This window comes from Varanus komodoensis, unplaced genomic scaffold (genome assembly GCF_004798865.1).
Source record: "Varanus komodoensis strain SLA01 unplaced genomic scaffold, ASM479886v1 scaffold24, whole genome shotgun sequence".
NCBI lineage: Eukaryota > Metazoa > Chordata > Lepidosauria > Squamata > Varanidae > Varanus > Varanus komodoensis.
The window spans coordinates 6,333,703-6,353,197 of NW_025335641.1; the positions used below are offsets into that span (position 1 = coordinate 6,333,703).

The 19,495-nt window shown below is 37.1% G+C and overlaps 1 protein-coding gene across 2 annotated transcripts in view; it reads left to right on the forward strand.

Annotated features, from left to right (window-relative positions):
• Positions 1-19,231, forward strand: part of PKN2 (protein kinase N2) — a 59,071-nt gene extending 39,840 nt beyond the window's left edge. Inside the window, exons 7-22 of one of the 2 annotated variants that reach the window (XM_044432215.1) lie at positions 1,344-1,529; positions 2,658-2,767; positions 5,297-5,440; positions 5,544-5,619; positions 5,909-6,083; positions 6,250-6,379; positions 7,798-7,955; positions 8,046-8,121; positions 8,338-8,429; positions 10,123-10,299; positions 10,804-10,866; positions 11,042-11,118; positions 15,346-15,488; positions 15,706-15,813; positions 16,333-16,413; positions 16,491-19,231. In XM_044432215.1, the coding sequence (XP_044288150.1) occupies positions 1,344-1,529; positions 2,658-2,767; positions 5,297-5,440; positions 5,544-5,619; positions 5,909-6,083; positions 6,250-6,379; positions 7,798-7,955; positions 8,046-8,121; positions 8,338-8,429; positions 10,123-10,299; positions 10,804-10,866; positions 11,042-11,118; positions 15,346-15,488; positions 15,706-15,813; positions 16,333-16,413; positions 16,491-16,694 (2,000 nt within the window). In that variant the 3' untranslated portion in view covers positions 16,695-19,231. The remainder of the gene's footprint in view (positions 1-1,343; positions 1,530-2,657; positions 2,768-5,296; positions 5,441-5,543; positions 5,620-5,908; positions 6,084-6,249; positions 6,380-7,797; positions 7,956-8,045; positions 8,122-8,337; positions 8,430-10,122; positions 10,300-10,803; positions 10,867-11,041; positions 11,119-15,345; positions 15,489-15,705; positions 15,814-16,332; positions 16,414-16,490) is intronic. The other variant, XM_044432216.1, reaches the window with a different exon arrangement.
• Positions 19,232-19,495: the final 264 nt, after the last annotated feature.

Consider the following 19,495-nt stretch of genomic DNA (forward strand, 5'->3'; position numbering starts at 1 on the left):
CTGGTGTCTTCAGTAGGTTAGGTAAGGCTCTTTTTATGGCATATGTTTGTAAGAGGAAAGTTATACTGGTCTTACACAGCAGCCCCCAAATACTTTCATACTGAGATTCAAAAAAGAAATCATTATTGTGGACTTACTGTTCCAACATCTGGTGAGCAAGAGAATTCTTTCCTCCTGCACCTTGCACCAACTGACAGGACCTGCAAAGTTTTTCTGTCCACTGGTAGATTCGGATTCAGTATTTGGGAATATTTGGTCCAATTTCCAAAATGTTTTGAAAACTTTTGAACCTTCATTCCTTATCTTACAGTTGTAAGCTCTCAGTGGTCAAATACTAGACTAAAGTATTGGAAGCAGAGTGCAGTCTTAATCCCATGCCACTTACTTGTGATGAAAAGTTTTGCTAAAATAAAGATTTCCACAAAGTATTAAGACTTTGCTAATAACATGAACAGAGAATTTCAGATAGCAGGCGCACATAAAAATGCAACTCCTATTTACTTGTGCTAATGAGTTTTCTAGATTAAAGTAATTAAACATAAGAAATTAAGAGTTGGTATTCCACAAGAATAAATGTCTGCACAGGGCTTATGAAAGTTGAGGTTATATAGTCCAGCAGTTTCTCTTGACAGTCTGTACGTGCATCTGTAATTGCAGCTCTCCATAAAGAAAATAAATTCCAAGATATCTCATATGCTTAATGAAGATCTTAAATATATCCCTGCAGATTTTACTTGCTAACTTGAAACAGGTGTTGAATAAAAACTCTGTTCCTAATATGTTGTTTACTAAATTATTTAATAAACAAGCAAATTAGAAGCACTAGCACAGCTGTTAGCTTGTGTTTCCCAAAATGACTTTAGTTTTTAAGTTGAACTTACAGCAGAATGTGTGTGTGTTTATGTGTGAATGTATATAAAATATCCAAGACCACCTCTTAGCATTATTGCACCATCTTTAGGCATAGGATATGTAAAGTTGGAATCCTCTAAGTTGTGTATGTGCTGAAACCTAATGAACAAAAGGATCAAACGCATGCTTTGCAAAGCAAGAATAATGTTCTGAAATGTGTTACCTGTAAAGAGTCAGGGACCAGACTTGGTGCCATGCGTCCTTTTGAAAGTACTCCTTTTCAGTACAAATGTATAGGAAGCAGTTCTTAACATCTATAGACTTTGTCTGAGGTTAAAAACGAGATAAGGCATGTCTATGTAAGAGCTTTTATACTACCCTCCATTTATGTTCAGCAGTTATTGGTGCTGTTCCTGTTCGTGAACAATTTGTATTGCAGAAGTTGGTGCTTTGCTAGGAACATGACTCAAGGCAATCTGATCTCATCTTAGGTACTTTGGAGGTTAGACTCATGGGTTGCCAAGATATTCTGGAGAATGTCCCTGGTCGATCAAAAGCCACATCTATTACACTACCTGGATGGAGTCCAAGTGAAGCCAGATCGTCTTTCATGAGCCGAACAAGCAAAAGTAAAAGTGGGAGTAGCCGAAACCTTCTGAAAACAGATGATTTGTCCAGTTGAGTGTCTTTTACTTTTAAAAAAGATCTTAAGACTGTCATGAAATTTCTTAGTGGAGTTAAAGGTGTGAAATTTGGTTAATAGTAGTGCCTTTTTGTCATGGATATACTCAAGCATATTAAACCATTCAGGCTGGGACCTTGACCAAGTAATTTAGAGTTGTATTGTTATTGTTGTTATTGTTATTTAGTCCAGGGACATTTGTGCTATTATGCAATTTGAAAAGTGCAGTTTCAAATCAGCAGCAGTAAGAGATTTCAATCTTAAAAAGGGAGTTGGAAATGCATGCTTGGGGCATTTTAGTTAATAGTGGACTTGGCTAAAATAGATTTAGAAAAGCCATCCAACCGGAAAATAAAATGTATTAATTCCTAACTGATTTCAGAGTATGTGTAAGGCTTAGCCAGACTTGCTCAACAAAAGAGCCACATATGGTCAATGTCAGATGTTTGAGAGTTGTAAGCGGGTGCTCATGGGTGGCAGCAGTGGGAGGCAAGTGGACACCCGTGAATGGCAGCGGCAAGCAGCGAGTGGCAAGTGGGTTCCCACAGGTGCCCATGGGTGTGAGTAGCAAGCCACAAAATAAATAAGAGCCACATGCCACTCCTGAGCCACACTTTGGCCACTCCTGGTGTGTGCCATGTCAAACTCTTAGTGTGTGATATAATTAGGAGTACAAAAGGATCTTCGTGCAAGATCCTTTGTACTTGTAAGCCTGCTACTTTTCCTATCTCTTGGTTGAGGAAAGAGTTAGGTGGCAGTTCTAGTGGACTAGTTCTTGTACCCCAGAATATAGCATTGCCTCAGGACCCTGGCAGCTTCTGGGGGAGAGGCTACTCATCATAGTCTGAACATTTCAAACTGGGGAACCTAGATTTTCTTTTAGTGAGAAAGGGCAACCACTGTGGAGTTCACCTCCACTACTGATTACTAGTTAACAAGGATAAGGTGAACCAAGATATCAAGCAATTTAAATAACCCTAAATTAACAATGACCATGATTCTTGTAGTTCATGCATGTATGGTGAGTTTTACTACATTCATATAATCTGTTTGGCAGGACTATTGTTGTTGTTATTCCTGAAAATACCTCTTAAAATGTTAAACTGAGTTTGGGTAATTACAGATGAAATCTGTGCTGTTTTGAAGTTGGATAATACCGTGGTTGATCAAACCAGCTGGAAGCCTATTTCAAATCAGTCATGGGATCAGAAATTTACGCTGGAGCTAGACAGAGTAAGGACCTCTTTATTGTTTTTACTGACTTGGTAACTTGCTTTTATATGACTGTATATAGAAAGATCCTGACTTGGATCCTATCTTCTGTTCCTTGAATGGAATGAATTCTCTTCATATAGTAAAATGTTGTTACTGTCCTTTCTGTAACAGACTGTACCTCTTGAATATTTGTTCCCGAGAACTGTAGGATCCTCTGAAGCAGAATGGCAGGAACTGCTGAGGAATAACTTAACAGGATGGGAGAGCATAAATAAAAGTGCATTCCACTTGCACAAAACTCCCACCTAAGGCAGGGTCTTCTCCCTTGCCCTCTCTTCTTTTTAAAAGTTTATTATTTTATTTTATTTTATTTTATTTTTGCAACGAAACTCCCAGTATCAGTGGTTTATTCCTCTTTCTCAATATCAGGTTTTGTAACCCTGTGTTAAAAGGGAAAGTAGGCTTCATGGGGAAAAATATTTCATCTCTGACTGCATAACAGGGTTTCCAGTCTCTACATAAACCTGGAAGTTATTTCCATCAAACACAGGGCAAGCTACTTCTTAGTGAATTTGCATAGGATCAGGGTAATGTTCTAGTTAAAAATAAATACTACACCATTTGGAAAATGAAGAAAGTGGATAATTTTAACGTCCTCCTTGGAATGAAGTGGAAGTGTTGTACAATGTGGATCATCTGTTTGGCAGAGACTTTGGCAATATGTCTACACTGATTTAAAGAATGGCGTGTGCTTGCATACATGGTGATAGAAAACTTCTGTTTGATAAATTTGTAAATTGGCCTTTGTGAAACTGAGACAGAAAGAAGATTAAGAGCAAGAAAATAAAGTTTCGTATCTTGTCAAACAAATGTTCTCAAAATAAACCCACTCCACCTAATTTGATGTTTTCATAGTCTGCCAGCTGCTTTGTATGTGACAGTGAAATGAAATTGATACTTGGCCAATGTAAAAGAATTCTTCCAAAGTTAAATATATACTTCTTATTCTGAAAATTATGTTCAGAAATTTTATTGTTAATAAATTTGAATTTTTTTCAGTGTGATTTGAGGTTAGCATTTCAACTAATACTTTTATCTCAAATGAGATTTAAGCTAAAATCACCAAAAGCATGAGTGTGGTGTTTAGTTCAGGGCAAAAGGAGTATATGTAATTTACTCTGAAATTAGTGGAACTTAATGATTTAATTTTTGAATGTTTTCTGGAATGCATGTATTCTTTGTGAATGGAAACAGTGGACATGGTCTGAGGACAAGGTGATCACAAGAAATAACTGGGCCCTACACAGTGGGATCTAGTGATGGGGGGGGGAGGGGGGGAGAGAGAGAGAGAGAGAGAGAGAGAGAGATTATTGTAAAAGTGAAGCGTTGCTTTTTTGTCTCTCTCCCTCAGTATAAGCATCGGTCTTTTTAAAATTAAAGTTATGTTTTTTCTCTATCTGCATCATAAGATACACAGTTGATTTTGAAATTCACACATACTAGTTTACGTTTCTCCACCGTTAAGGCTGTGGATCATAAAGTGCTTAGTTCCAAGTGCCATTGGTTCTTCAGGGATTAAGCTTCTTGTGGTGCTGGTTTTACTTGTATGGAGGCTGTTTCAAATGGTTCTGTAAAGTAGTATTTTGCCTTGTAAAATCATGTACATTTATGACTCATCTTTCATGAAATGGTTTGCTTTGAAATAAATGTTATTGAATTTCTGTATGTGTGTTTTTATAGCAACAGTTTTAAATAGCCACAAAATTTAATTCTTGTGTTTGCAGAAGGCCCTGTAAAAACCTTTGTAGTTTAGGGTTTTCTTCTTCATCTTAACTATGAATGAGCTAAGTGGAAGGAAAAGGAACCAGTCTGTGCATTACTTGCAGCTTCCAAGTTAGCCCAGTAATGTATGAAATCAGTGCCTGTTCAAAGATGGGCTTTTGCTGGTATGGGAATATTGGGCAGTTTTCCATGCTGCTGCAGTGTCTTCCTTGACTATGTTGTGTTAGTATATTTGTTTCCCGTCGTTTGAGAAAAATACAGCATGTCCCAAAAAATTGACATAATTTTGTAGTCTAATAACATAGCCAGTTCTCATTCAAATGATCTCAAATTTTAACAAAATGTGTAAAAACTAATGTTAGTTACACAATGTTACGCAAGACATGCTACAACATGTTTGGCAGGAGGTGGACTACCGACTTGACGTGTGTCGTGTCACAGGCGGTGCACATATTGAACATTTGTGAAGCTTTGTGAAATAGGTTATAAAATCTACATTCCTGTGAATCTCTTGTTTGAATTTTGATAAATAAATCTTTTATTGTTCAACATGAAGCCTATTTAATTTCATTTGCCTAGGTCTAGGACATGTAGTTACTTAAATACTATCAAATTTTTTGGGACATCCTGTATTATCTACTCCTTGTGCCAGTGATGGTTGCTGTTGGCATAGGGGGCATTGGATATCACTTGTCACCAGTTGAGTCATTAGAAATGTCACAACTGCTGTCATTAAATATTTTTCTAATTCTCATCTCCCCTCAGTCACGTGAATTAGAAATTTCTGTGTATTGGCGTGATTGGAGATCCCTGTGTGCAGTGAAATTTTTGAGACTAGAAGACTTCTTAGATAACCAGCGGCATGGAATGTGTCTCTATCTTGAACCCCAGGGTACTCTATTTGCAGAGGTCAGTACATATATTTTTAGAATGTTATCAGATGGTGTGAATAATTTCCAAAATGTATTATTTTGAAACTTAATAAACTTAGTTCCTCTTGTCCAAATTACAGGTCACATTTTTTAATCCTGTTATTGAAAGAAGACCAAAACTTCAAAGACAAAAGAAAATTTTCTCCAAGCAGCAAGGTAGTAGGACTTTATGAACTGTGTTATACAAACAAAAATAAGCTTGCACTCTTAACTGAACAGGAAACTGATATTAATGTCAAATTTCATGTACAATTTTTGTTTTGTGTTTGTAAATGTTGTTTTAAATTGTGAAACCTGTTCTTTAACCAAGAATGGGTATAAAATATGGAATATGACATACAGTTTATTCATCACAGGTAATGCACTAATGAATATGAGTTCTCATTAAATTATAGCTTTTGGTGGTAACTCCAAAGATTACTTGCTCTGTTTTCTTTATCCACAGGCAAAACATTTCTCAGAGCTCCTCAAATGAATATTAATATAGCCACCTGGGGAAGGCTGGTGAGAAGAGCTATTCCTACAGTAAACCATACTGGTACCTTCAGCCCTCAAGCTTCGGTGCCTGCTACAGTTCCAGTAGTTGACAGTCACATTCCTGAATTAGGGTCACCAACTAGGTAAATGGCTAAGATGTATAATCAAAGCTTCACAGTGATACTTTGGTGAAAGCCGCATGATGTATTTGCTGGTTTAAAAGCTGATACTTGTAAAGTGGTGTTTAGAACATTTTGATGTTCTCCCCCACTGTCACAGTGCTTACCAAGTCAATTGCTTCCTTTTAAGTGACTCCCCTGTGGGCAAATTGGTATTTGAACTTGAACCTCAACCTTCACATACTCCACCGCGTGCCTCTTCCCTTGGAGAAGTAAATGAACCTTCACCTGAGCTGAAGGTTCAGTCTACACCCACTCAGGCAAGACTTCTAAAATATATTTAAAACAATTGCACAATTTATTTGTTGAAAAACGTTGTCTCTCAAAGTCATCTGTTCATAAAGATTTCATCCTTGATTTGTTTTATTCAAAGCATGCTGTTACAGAGATTTTCTGTGTGTAATTTGCTCCACTCCGAAATGTTATAGTTATAATTATTTTCTTTTTGAGAATCTGGCAATGCAATATGGCTTTTCTTTTAAATGACTGCCCAAGTGACCATTTAGCACAGTGCCATTGAAAATATAGATACTTGGGCTAGAATCGAAAAACTTATCTCAAGATTGAAGTTGACCAGGGAGAGCTCTTGATTTTTTGCAACTTGACCAGCAGACCAGTGAGGAGATACCAGGAAGAGTGCTTCTACAGCTTCTCCCAATTTCAGAAGTCCTTTCAGATGTGGTATGAGGGAAGGCTCTTGAACACTCTGGGTTACACAGAACTAGCTAAATAGATATTTGGATTATAACATTTAATGTTTCCAGTATTTTCTCTCAGCCTAGTCAGTACTTAAGCATCAACCAAGTTTCAACCCTCCCTTATTTAGAAATCTGTATTTCACCATATGAAAATATCACTATAATAAAATAACTTGAAGCATATTTAGATGTATGTTAAAAAGAGACACTGGTGGTAAGCATCATAATCAACAAAAATTTTGGTTCTAAACAAAGACTTGTGAAGTTGTTTGAAAAGCAGTAAGGCTGGACTGTGGAAAAACGTTCCTGAGCTTTTGAGCCAGTGCTGAGAAGGCTCCACTTCTTTGGATTTCTCCTTTAAAGAGGGTATTTTGAACAGAGCCTCCAGAGGTCTTAGCATGTGATATAGGCTAGCTGTATACATACAGTGAAAGGTAATTTAGTCTCATAATAATAATTTTATGCATAGGTGAAACATTCACACTTTTTGTTCTGTTTTATTGATGTGAATAGCATAGGGATAAATGTAAAGTTGCTTGAGTTCTTATATGTTGTATGTCTTATACCAAACAATGCAATGAAGCGTAGTCAGAGAGAGAGAAAGAATGAGAATTTCATGCAAGACTCTTAAGTTCAGGCCTGCTTCATTCAACCTGAGATTCTGAATGCCATGGTCCTAGGGCAGGATCTAGTGGTACTAGCAGGACTTACTACTAATGCAGTTGGGAGCTAACACCATGTAAAGCTACCAGAAAGAGTAGAAACGCTTCCATTCGAGAAACAAACATTTCTGGGGTTGCTTTCAGAAGCTCTGATTTCTCTTGTACTAGTGGTGGGTCCTGTGGTCAGCAGAAAACTAATTGGAGGTGCAGTGTTAATATTAGATAGTTCTTCCAAGTCTGATGATTTTTTAGCATTAATCATTTAGATGGAATGCTCTTCTCCATTTTTTTGTAACTTTCATTTTTTTACATCTTCAGAATTTTTTTCTTCTACATATTTCACAGGATACAGACACATTTGATTTTGAAAATGACAGAAATAATTTTGTCCCCAAACTTCAGCCAGAAATTATTTGTGAGACTCAAATTTCAAACTCTGATATAGAATATACAATACGGGAGCCTGAAGATAGAAGGTAAGGGCTTTTATGTTTTAAGACAATATACAACACTAGCTCAATATTTACTTGAAATTTTCATTTACTTATTAATTTGTTATATTTCAGAATTCAACCAAGATTTCAATTTAGTTTACAAGATTTCCGATGTTGTGCTGTACTGGGTAGGGGTCACTTTGGAAAGGTATGTGTGATTTCTTAGAATCAGAGTTCTTGGTCTGTAACAGCTTTAAAATATCTTTAAAGTATTCATAAAATAATAAGGGTTGGACCAGTTGTAACTAAGATAAGCCCCATTGATTTCATTGAGTCTGCTCTAAATGTGACTACATCTGGATCTGATCCAAAGTGTTTTGATGCTAAATACAATTAAAAACTTGCCAATTGTCTTGTATTTCAGGTTCTTTTGGCAGAGTATAAAAATACAAATGAAATGTTTGCTATTAAAGCATTAAAGAAAGGAGACATTGTTGCTCGTGATGAAGTAGACAGGTCAGTATGAAAGTCTGAAGTAATTAAATCTTTGCCAAATTGCCAAAAAGTTCCGAATGAAGATGCAAAGTGTTACTTTAGCAGTGGCCAAGGCTGGCACTTACCCACTTGGTTTGCTTACCTTTTTCTTCATTCAAAAAATGGGACTACCATAACCTATTGCAAACTTGCTCTTAAAACCCACATGATTTCAAAATTGGTTTTCCATACATTGTGCAGTGGAGGTGGGTACTTCCTCCATATTTGCCCTCCCACCTCCTGAGATCGGCAGCAGAGGCCCTCCTCCAGGAACCCTCCATGAAAGATATTAGGAGGGTGAGCACCCAGAGGAGTGCTTTCTCTGTGGGGGCACCCCACCTATGAAATGTGCTCCCCAGAGAGGTCCGCCTGGCGCCATCATTATTTGTTTTTCAGCGCCAGGCTAAGACCTTTATATTTAAACAATATTTTAACAACTTTTAATATCATCTATAGGTTTTAATTTGCAGCCAGAGAGAATCTGGATTTTATTTGTACTATTTGTATTATGTTTGTTTATTTTATGTAAGCTGTCCCGAGGCTATGTGATGGAATGGCATACAGAAATTGTACATACATACATACATACATACATGCTGCTGTTCACAGCATGAACTCAAAAGTCTCCTTGGTGGGTGAGACTAATTGACTGGCTCTTTGTAAATTCACCAGTCCAGTGAATTTCAGAATTTACTCCCTAATCCTTAAGAGCAAGCATGCCGACCTGTAAGTACTTGTAATAGAACTTAATTACATGGAAATATAGGATGGCAGCTACAATATGCTACACTTGTGTCCGGGACTGATAAAAATCAATGATTTCTTTAAAAAAAATAAAAAATCTGATATTTTAAAATTTAAATCAGTTCTTTTATTTGAATTGGATATTTTTAATAAAATGCTTTCTGAGGAAAATATAGTTTTCTTTCTAAGATAAATTATAGTCCAAAGTTTATTCATCATGAAATAAGGATTAGTTTTTAATTATGTAGCATGAGGCTATATATTCAAGCAGTGTTTAATTTTTTTTTTTTTTTTGGTAAATTAATTACATTAATCCATTCACAGTGTCATGTTCTTCCAGAGGTTTCTGTAGGATTACTGGGCACTATTTCTGTCTAGAAGATATTATTACAGATGCTTGGTTTTACAATTCTCAAAACTCTGAATTTGTCTCTGCAGAAATCATATGCCTCTTCTGCACAGTAAAAAGGTTATAAAATAAACAGAGTTGAGAAAAAGCCCTTAATTGCATTGTTCCTTTGCAAATCTATGTACAAAGAATCAACCCCATACCTCTTAAGTTAGGGGTAGTACCCTTACCCATCCTGACTCTACCCCAGTGTCAGTGAGGTTAAATGGTGCTGGTGCCATTCTGTAAGAGTAGTTTACATTAGTGCACAGTAATTTATATTAGGAGTTGGAATGGCCAGTAGTTTAACTAAAATTGTAGTTACTGGATAAATGTGGTTGCCTGCCATGTAAATAAACTTGGTGGAAATAACTCAGAAGGACCTGCTTTTGGAAAGGTTTTTTTTGGCAGCAGTGCTTTCCCGTTTGTAAACTTGTATAGGAATTGATAGTTAGGCGCTTTGGGTGGGGGCCACGCTTGCTCTAGTGCATTGAAGTAGTTTAGACCACAATATAATTGACTTTAAAACATTTCTGTTTTCAGTCTCATGTGTGAAAAACGAATTTTTGAAACTGTGAACAGCGTAAGGCATCCCTTTCTGGTGAACCTTTTTGCCTGTTTCCAAACCAAAGATCATGTGTGCTTTGTAATGGAGTATGCCGCTGGCGGGGATCTCATGATGCACATACACACAGACGTCTTTTCTGAACCAAGAGCAGTGTAAGTCCCCAGCTCTGATATGGACCAGATGGACGCTTACCACTTGCAACATTTTGTGATTTTGGTGTATTCTTCACGAGCAATTACATTTTAAGGATGAATGTAGACCAACACTGGCTCCCTGTTAACTGGCTGGATTGGGAGGAACCTCATGTCTCACGTCTTGCTATGAGGGAACTGCAGTTAGCCCTAGCTTGAATTTAGGCAGTAGCTGTCCAGCAACTCAGGCAGATGAGGCCTTTCTCACGCGTTGCTACCTGAGCCTTGTAACTGGAGATGCAAAGATGGAATTTAGTACCTTTTGCATGCAAAGCAAATGCTCTGCTACTGAGCCATGCACCTTTTTTCAGTCAAACCTTGTACATCTGTATTCAAAATAAAGTAATAGGAAGAGACATTTTTGTGGTACTGGTATAAGTTGTTATCTTCAACAGTTACCCTTTGCATAAGTATAAAAAAACTGAGAGAGATGAGAACTGACATACTGCATTTCTCTTTAAACAGATTTTATGCTGCTTGTGTGGTTCTTGGACTGCAGTATTTACATGAGCACAAGATAGTGTATAGGTATGTATTCATAAGATTTATATTTCTGTTTCACTGCGTATTGTGCTGCTTGCACTTGATTGGCTAATGTACTGTGGTTGTTCAGATTAATGCAAAAAGTTTCCTTTCCTTGCTTTTAGGGAAAGCTTGGTTCACACTGTAAGCATAATGCATTGCTTTTAATTTATTTTTGTAGAGATTTAAAGCTAGACAACTTGTTGCTGGATACAGAAGGTTTTGTGAAAATAGCTGACTTTGGTCTCTGCAAGGAGGGTAAGCTTTTTCAAAAGCAGTTCTACATGGCTTATAAGAGTAGTTAGTGTTTTATGGAAATGGCAGAACTTTGCAGCTCGCTCTTACAATTACTGCTCCAGGTCAACAGTATCGCTCTTCCACACCACCCCTTTTCCGCCTGCTCTTACCGCTGGGCTCACTGTGAGTTGCAAATCACATTCTCTTCCGTATGCTTTGTATGTTGCCACGTGGAGGAAGGAGGTGAGAGTTAGGTGTTTCATAAAGCAACTCTGCCAAGCTTCAAGATGCTCAGTGAACAGAGCAAAGGTTGAAGAGGTGGGGCAGGGGACATGAAAGAGCCAAGAAATCTCTGATCAGTGACTTTATCCCATGTGTGACAGAAAGAATGGCTTTTGTAGTCACATACATACATACATATATGTAATATGTATATATGTATACATATGTATACATATGAATGCTTTTTATATATATCCATATATATGCATATATATGGTTTTTCAACATTTATCAGTTTTAGTCACACTGAGGTTACATTATATTCAAGAAAATAGTAAATATTTTTACTAGTTCATTATGGGCTCCGTGCAGTCCCACATATGGGCCCTGTGCCTGCACAGCACAGCATTCAGAGCCTTCTAGAATTATGTGCTGAAATACTGGCAGGATCCATTCTTGAGGCTGATGAACATGAGATAGAGGTGAGCAACATAACTTTTTCCCTTTCTAAATTTTTTAGGCCCAGGTCCTTCTCCTATATTCCAGTTTTAAATTATTATTAAAATTCAGATATTGAAGTCCATTAATATTTTCTTGTACAAAATCTACAATGTGGCCAGTATGTGCATTTAGCTAACAAGAGGAAAATGTTAATGTGTTGAAACGGTTTAATTGCTTATGTTTTTTAAATAATCAGGCCTTTTAAGAAGCCAGAGTCCTTTGGCATCTTTATAAATTGTATAACTTTATAACTTTTTGTGGCATGAGTTTTCATAGGCTAAGCTATCTACTTCTCACATGACGTTATGAGCTAGAGAACTGAGTTTTTCTCTCCAAAGGATTTGGAAAGGCTATACTTTGAATTTTATTTCTTATTCAAGAGTCATAACAAATTATATTTTTGGCATGTGAGACATTCCTTTAGGACTCTCATAATGGGTCAAGAAGTTTAATTTTTATAAAATGAGTAATTTTGTGTTGGGAAAAAAAGGTGAGATATCCGTATTTCAATTATGTTTCCTATCTGTTCTACAAAAACTACAATCCTGTGTACATTTGCAAGAAAGTAAATTCTGAATTTTGTAGATCTCCTTCTGGAGCTTATATTGGGTTAGTCTATAGTACATTGACCTAATTTACACCTATCATGGGTTGTTTAACCCATGAATTGATGGGGTGTCTAAAGCAAGCTGGACCATGTGTGCTCACTGCTTCTACTTTGCAACTGGTTTCATCAACAGTAATATTAACACATCGTTTCTGGGTTGTTTGATGTGACATGTAAACACAGAACTCTGTATTGTTGAAAGACAACCAACTCAAGTTTTCACTATACAACAAAACTATTGAATTAGACCATGGGTCCTCAAACTAGGGCCACGGGACGGATTCGGCCCGCCATGGCCATTGGTGGCTTGCTCACTTGGAGTTGGTCTCCGAGCAAGTAAGCCGACGCCAGCCTCCCTTACATGCGGGCTTGCCGCTGCCTCACAGTGCAGGCGGGGAGCTGGCGGCTTGCTCGCTCAGACGTGGCTTTGGACTCGCTGGGAGATCTCCAAGCGAGTGAGCCACTGCCATGCGTGCCCAGTGCCACCTCGCACGTGCCCAATGGCACCTCACTGGCCCGCACTCTTAGGCACCCCCACCTCACTGGCCTGTCACGTCAGCCTTTCAACTGGCCCCCTATTGAAAAAGTTTGAGGACCGCTGAATTAGACTCTGGATTGTTTGCCGCTCAACTTAAAACAACTTAACAAGGCATCTCTCCATTGTTTGAGAAACTTGGTGCAAAGCAGTAGTGAGCAGGCAGGGCATCCCTGACAGCTCCTGGCTTAAATAACCAATGGGTTGTCCATATGTATGAACCGGGCGATTGAGTATGCTTTCATGCCCACTGTCATAAATGACAACCTCAATTATTTTAGAAAACACCATTAATATTTTAAAAATGCTTACTTTTGATAATATTTTTAACTGCTACTGTGAGAGAAATATGAAGGCATTCCTTGCATGATCCTTTTTTGTCCTCCCTCTCTCTCTCTCTCTCTCTTGGTGGGTTGGAGCCAACCTTATTCATGCTTAGAGTAGATCCATTCAATCAGTGACACTGAGGTAACTCTCCAGTATTCCATTCTTGGGCAAGGTACTGTAGCTTATGGTAGTGTCTCAGCTTCTAGGTATTTCCGGATAGGGCGGATTATCTAAATCCATTTCAGTCTTGCTTTGGGCCTACTTTTCAGACAAAGACTGCTTTAGTCAACTTGTTTGTTTTTATTTAAAACATTTATATGCTGCCTAATCTATCAGTGAAATTTTAAGATGGTTTACAAAAACATATTTAGGCATACGTGTCACATCTAAAATGATTTGCCGCTCGAACAGTTTTAATCTGTTGGTGGATGCTGTCATTTTCTTCTGAATGGTGCGTCTTAGGGTGAAGTTCTATTTGTGTTTAGACAGCAAAAGTCCTTCAGTTTCTGGAATTCCCTGTGCAGTATGTCTGGCCAAGAATCATTGGGAATTGACAGACTTTTTTCTGCCTAAACGTGCATACGATTAATAAATAATAACTACATACACCTTTGTTAGTTAAAAGGGTGTTATTTTTACAGAGTAAATATATTGGAATCATGTTATATCTCCATATTTCAGGATTGTTGTTAATTACTTTCAGACTACTTTAAACCCTGCCCAATCTTCATCTTATTCAATTGAGTGAGAGAAAAGGGGCAGAGCAGGAAGGAATAGTTATGGTGACCCTCATGGGAACTGCTTTTATGGATCGCTAGAGACAAGGGAAACGATGATTTCCTGAGTAGTTTCAGTTAAAAATACAGCACAGTGCCTTGAACATGCCACACATGCCTTACCTTGTCAGTCTACTTAACTGTGCAAGAATGATAGTATTTCCTCAGAGCTTGGTCTTCATAACATTTCATTGTATCAGAGTTTTTATGTTTTAGTCTTGGTTATGGTAGGGATGACAGAGTGTATAATGCACACTCCATCATGAAGAGAGTAGGTGGTGGGAATCTGTTCCTTTAAAATACTTGTAACTAGAGACGGGATGGTTTGGAACTTAATTTCCAAGTAATTTAGAATGATATATGAAACATGCTAAATAAACTCATCACACTTCATAATTTTGGACACATGTTAAGTGCAAGTACCAGAGTACAACATGTTTCCTGATATCCAGATATAAAACTAACCTTGTAGAACTAAATGTACTTTTGAAATCATATTTTTCCGACTTACAACCATATTTTTTCTTTAAAAAATGAAAACTTCTGCAAAAAGTATGTGTGGCAAAATTCCTGTGCCCTCTGTATACAAGCAGAATAGTTGTTAGTAATAAAAATATTCTTGAATAGTTGCTCACTTTTGCCATTCTGTAAAATTTGGCACAGCTTGCATGTTGTCCCCTTACCTTTAAGTTGTTCTGTAAAAAAAAAAAAATTCTGTCTGGCATATGTAAATAGTATTAAGCTGTTAGCTTTGTGAAAGGTTGATGTATTTATATCTTGGTTGCACTGTATCTAAGAAAACTTAAATCTAGAGGATCACATAAGTCAATTTGACCTATTTTGGAGGCAAAATGAAATGCCTATCATTTGCTCAGATAACAGTGTTGAATAAATTGAATATAATTTGAGGCTTTACTAAATTCAAATTTCCTGATTGTCTGCAAGTTTGGTTTTTAAAAATGACAGCATAGTAACACCTGAAGTAAATAACTGCCTGAGTAGCAGATATGTGGTGGTATTTAAAGTTTTAATCAACTTTTAAAAAAAAAGTTGTTCACCTTAAGTCAACTTTTCAAGTTGAGATCATTTTTATGAGAAGGAAATTCATAGAGATACAGCACAACACAGCATTTTATATTTGAAGTCACTACCTCATTCATTCTTCATATAATAACCACATAGTTTTAATACTCTTGCACTGTTAAAAACAAGCTGTTTACTAGAACATAGAGATGAAAGGGAATTACGTTCTGTTTTTAGAATTTGTGCAATTGTTGCAGGAATGGGATTTGGTGACAGAACCAGTACATTCTGTGGCACTCCAGAATTCCTTGCCCCAGAAGTCTTGACAGAAACATCCTATACCAGAGCTGTAGACTGGTGGGGGCTTGGCGTGCTCATCTATGAAATGCTGGTTGGTGAGGTAAGCTTTGCAAAATGTACAAGTATTTCTTTATCCATCTACAGAAGGTTCAGAAAAGATGCCCATTTGGACAGTTGTTGCTGAATGCAGGATCCTGCCCTCTTAGTGTCTCACTGTGCTTTGACTTACTTAATTGCAAACATTCTTCCATAAAAATATATTAATATTGTAATTTATGCAAATTATTCATAGATGTGGTTTCTCCCCTCTCCCACAGTCTCCCTTCCCAGGAGATGATGAAGAAGAGGTTTTTGACAGTATTGTAAATGATGAAGTAAGATATCCACGGTTTCTCTCTACAGAAGCCATCTCAGTAATGCGAAGGGTAAGACTTCTTCTAAGGATCATACTGTATTAGAGCTTTAAAGTTAAAAAAATATATATTCTTTATGTTGTACTTCACCTTTCTGCCAAAACATGGCACTCAAGGCAGCTGAATGCCATGAGCTTAGGTGTCAAATGGAAGTATGCCTTGTAACTCCAAAGCCTCCACATGAAGAGTCCTGCTTCTGCTGGGTAGAACTGCTCCAGGTGTGGCTTCTGTGCAACTGCAGGATTAGCACCACTTGTGAGCCAGGTGACTTTTCTTTAATTGATGCACCAGAAAAAGATGCCGCCACGTATACATGCCCATGACAAAGAGACCACTAGAACTTAAAATTTTGTAGCAGGGCAGCAGTGGATGTCATAGATAATTTTTACAGTCACTTTAAAATGCTTTTATAGTACTTTCCTACATTCTCACTGATGTTCAGCTATTACACTGGATAGCGCTGAAGTAACTGATACAAAGAACATGGTTCTCATGTAGGCTAACTGTGTAAGTTCTTTATATTGTTGACAGCTTCTGAGGAGAAATCCAGAACGACGTCTTGGTGCTGGTGAGAAAGATGCCGAAGATGTCAAAAAGCATCATTTTTTCCGGGTGAGTGTCAAACCCAGTGCGGGTACAGTCTAGCAACAGCCACAAGGAGGAAACTTAAATGGTGCTTTCTTTTACAGCTGATTGATTGGAATGCATTGCTTGCCAAGAAAGTGAAGCCTCCTTTTGTACCGATCATAAGAGGAAGAGAAGACGTCAGCAATTTCGATGATGAATTTACCTCAGAAGCGCCTATTCTCACTCCACCACGGGAGCCTAGGATACTTTCAGATGATCAGCAGGAAATGTTCAGAGACTTTGACTACATCGCTGATTGGTGTTAATCCTAATTTAGACACTGTGAAATTCTAGCAGACTGTGGCTCCCGAGAACAGCATTTGCCTGGCCTTTGGATTGGTCTCTGAGTTGCCTGTAGCTTCTGATTTTTAAATCATATGAAGATTTTTTAAAGTACTGTTTTTAATACACACAAGGTGTGGCCTTTTTGGGGTATATCTTTTTAAAGAAAATCTTGAGCACTGGAAAGCAATTCTGTGCAGCTCTTTAACCTGAATTGGTGGGTGCAGCCTATGTGCTACTCTAGTACAGACACCGTTGTACTGTATCTTTATTCTTCTGCAGCAGAACACATTGCAAAATACCTGCCTTAAGAAGTAGGATACCAACCAGATTCTGAGCTAAACTGATAAAACCTACCCAGGTTTTAATAGAAGAAGGCAAAAACTGTTGGTCCTTTAAAAGTGAAATTATTATAATCTTGCAAAAGACCTATGTAGACCTAAAGACTGTTAAGCACACTGTTGAGTTTTAAAATAATACGGATTGAGTGCTGAATGCCTTGTTTTGTAAACTTTCTATGGTATTTATTAGAAGGGGAAATGTTTAAAAGCCTTACACATACGAAAACAGTTTAAGTACTTCCATTGAGAGAGAGGAGGAGAGGAATGGAGGACTGGTCCTGAAAAATTTACCAAAGTCGCTTGCCAAAACAATGTTTGCCTTTTAACTTTTTAAACACTGTTCATAAATAACCAGCAGATATGAAGAATGTAATAAATAAGAATGTTTCTTCAGTCTTAACCAGGAATACTTTTAGTGTATGCATTTCCCCTAAATGCAATCACTGTTCTGTACTCTTGAAGTTGTGTCTTTTCTACACTTAACTCTGTGGACAGAATATTTTTTAGGAAAGCAATGTATTTAGCTATCATGTACATCTTATATTGGCTGATGTGATGTTACCATATCACCTTTAAAGAATGAGGATCTTGAGTGTATACACATGGTGTACATGTTTATTTGGAAGTTATAGTATATTTTTTTCAAGATTATAAACTGTACCAGTTTCTTTAGATTTTGTTGAGTGGCTATGTGAATGTATTGTTAGATCCAATTTAATGGGGAAAACATACTTGTATACATTTTAAGGCCACTGAATTCCAGAATCTTCATTGGCAATTATTGAGAATAAGGGTAAAAGCAATATGTTTTAAGAGAATGTATAAATATTTTTGATAAAACTTGTATATTTTAAACCTCTTAACACTATGCTGTACCTCAAAAGTTAATGTCTTTGACCAGATACTGTGTATGCTCCTTACAGACTTTTATATAGATTTCCAAATATTCTGTAAAAATATATTACAGAACTGACATTCCACTTTCTTTAGCATATTAAAAGTAGCTTCTGTGATCAGCCTTTTACCCAATAGTGCACAAAATAATTAGTTGTGAGAGGTTTAAAATCATTCAGACTTCCTCTTTTCACCTTGTTCCATAACAGATAAATAGAAATCAAATCACCATGTTGCGTTTGAGTGGAGATAGTGCAACACCAAGGTGCTGCTTTTATACCATGAGTTTTTCCCCCAGTAAACTATTAATGGGCCTGAATGTGATATGTTAATATTGTGTTGATTTTTCTAGAGGCCTGCAATAACATAAGGTGTAATTGGATCACTAGAATAATGTACATGCAAGCTTGTCCATGAGGGGACATAGGTAAGATAAGACATCCTTAAAATAATCATGACTATGTCTAATCTGAAATTGCTGTTTTTAAAATGTGCTATTTTAGCATGTTTTAGAGAATGCTAGTTTACTATTTCTTTGCCACCTCACATAACTATATCCTAATTAAACACTACACACCTGAGGTACAGTCTGCTAGCCCTTTTTACTTCCAAAGCAGAGCTACAGCCAGCTGGGTCCCAAATGGGTGCTTCAAATTGAAATTTTACAGATAGAATATTTTGTAAGTACATCTTGTACAGAAATGTTTGTAATTAAGAATAACTAAAAAAACATTAGAGGCAGGGTATGTTCACACAGTTAAGCTGAAAGAACGCACTAATTTTATCTAGTTCTAAAATATTTAGGCAAATTAAGATTTTAAACTCTAGATTGTAAATATATTTTGCTATACTTGTATGTGGCTGCTGAAGCACTTTGTAAAGAAATTAGAATATTTTAGAATGGTACACTATGCATTAAAATGAAATGTGCCTTTAACAATGTAATACTAAACTGTCTTGCAGTTAATTATCAAATTAAAGTTTAGTGAAATTTGTATATGAAAACATGATTTACTGATTTGAATCTTATAATCTTGTGTTTGATCCTTCTCTAGATAAAAATGAAGTCTTTGGAACTTTGTATGAATTATTCTTTCGGTGGGAGGAAGGATATAGTTAATAACTGTACTAGTTGCTAAAGGTTCATGGAATACAGAACTGGTAATTGTTTAGCAGCTACCTTTGTGGATGGATATTAGTTTTTTTGCTTGACTTCACTAGGTCATTATGTACAGGTTAAAAGGGAAGTTGAAATAAACTAAATTGACACATTCTGGCACAATCAACAGATGCCATGGCCTATCCTGTCATGTTTACCTGCATATTCCTAAACCAACAGAATGTACAAGTGGAAGCCTGCTAGCCATGGAATAGGCCATTCGGAGCTTGGTGGAATCATTCAGTATTGCCCGTTTGTGTAGGATAAGGGAGGAGAGCTTCCTTAGTAACTGTTGACAGACAAGGAAAGGGACTTTTCAGATCTCTTCTCTACATTGTAAAAGGCAACTAAAGTGCTCTTCCCTTCTAACACCTCAGCTACTCACCTATGT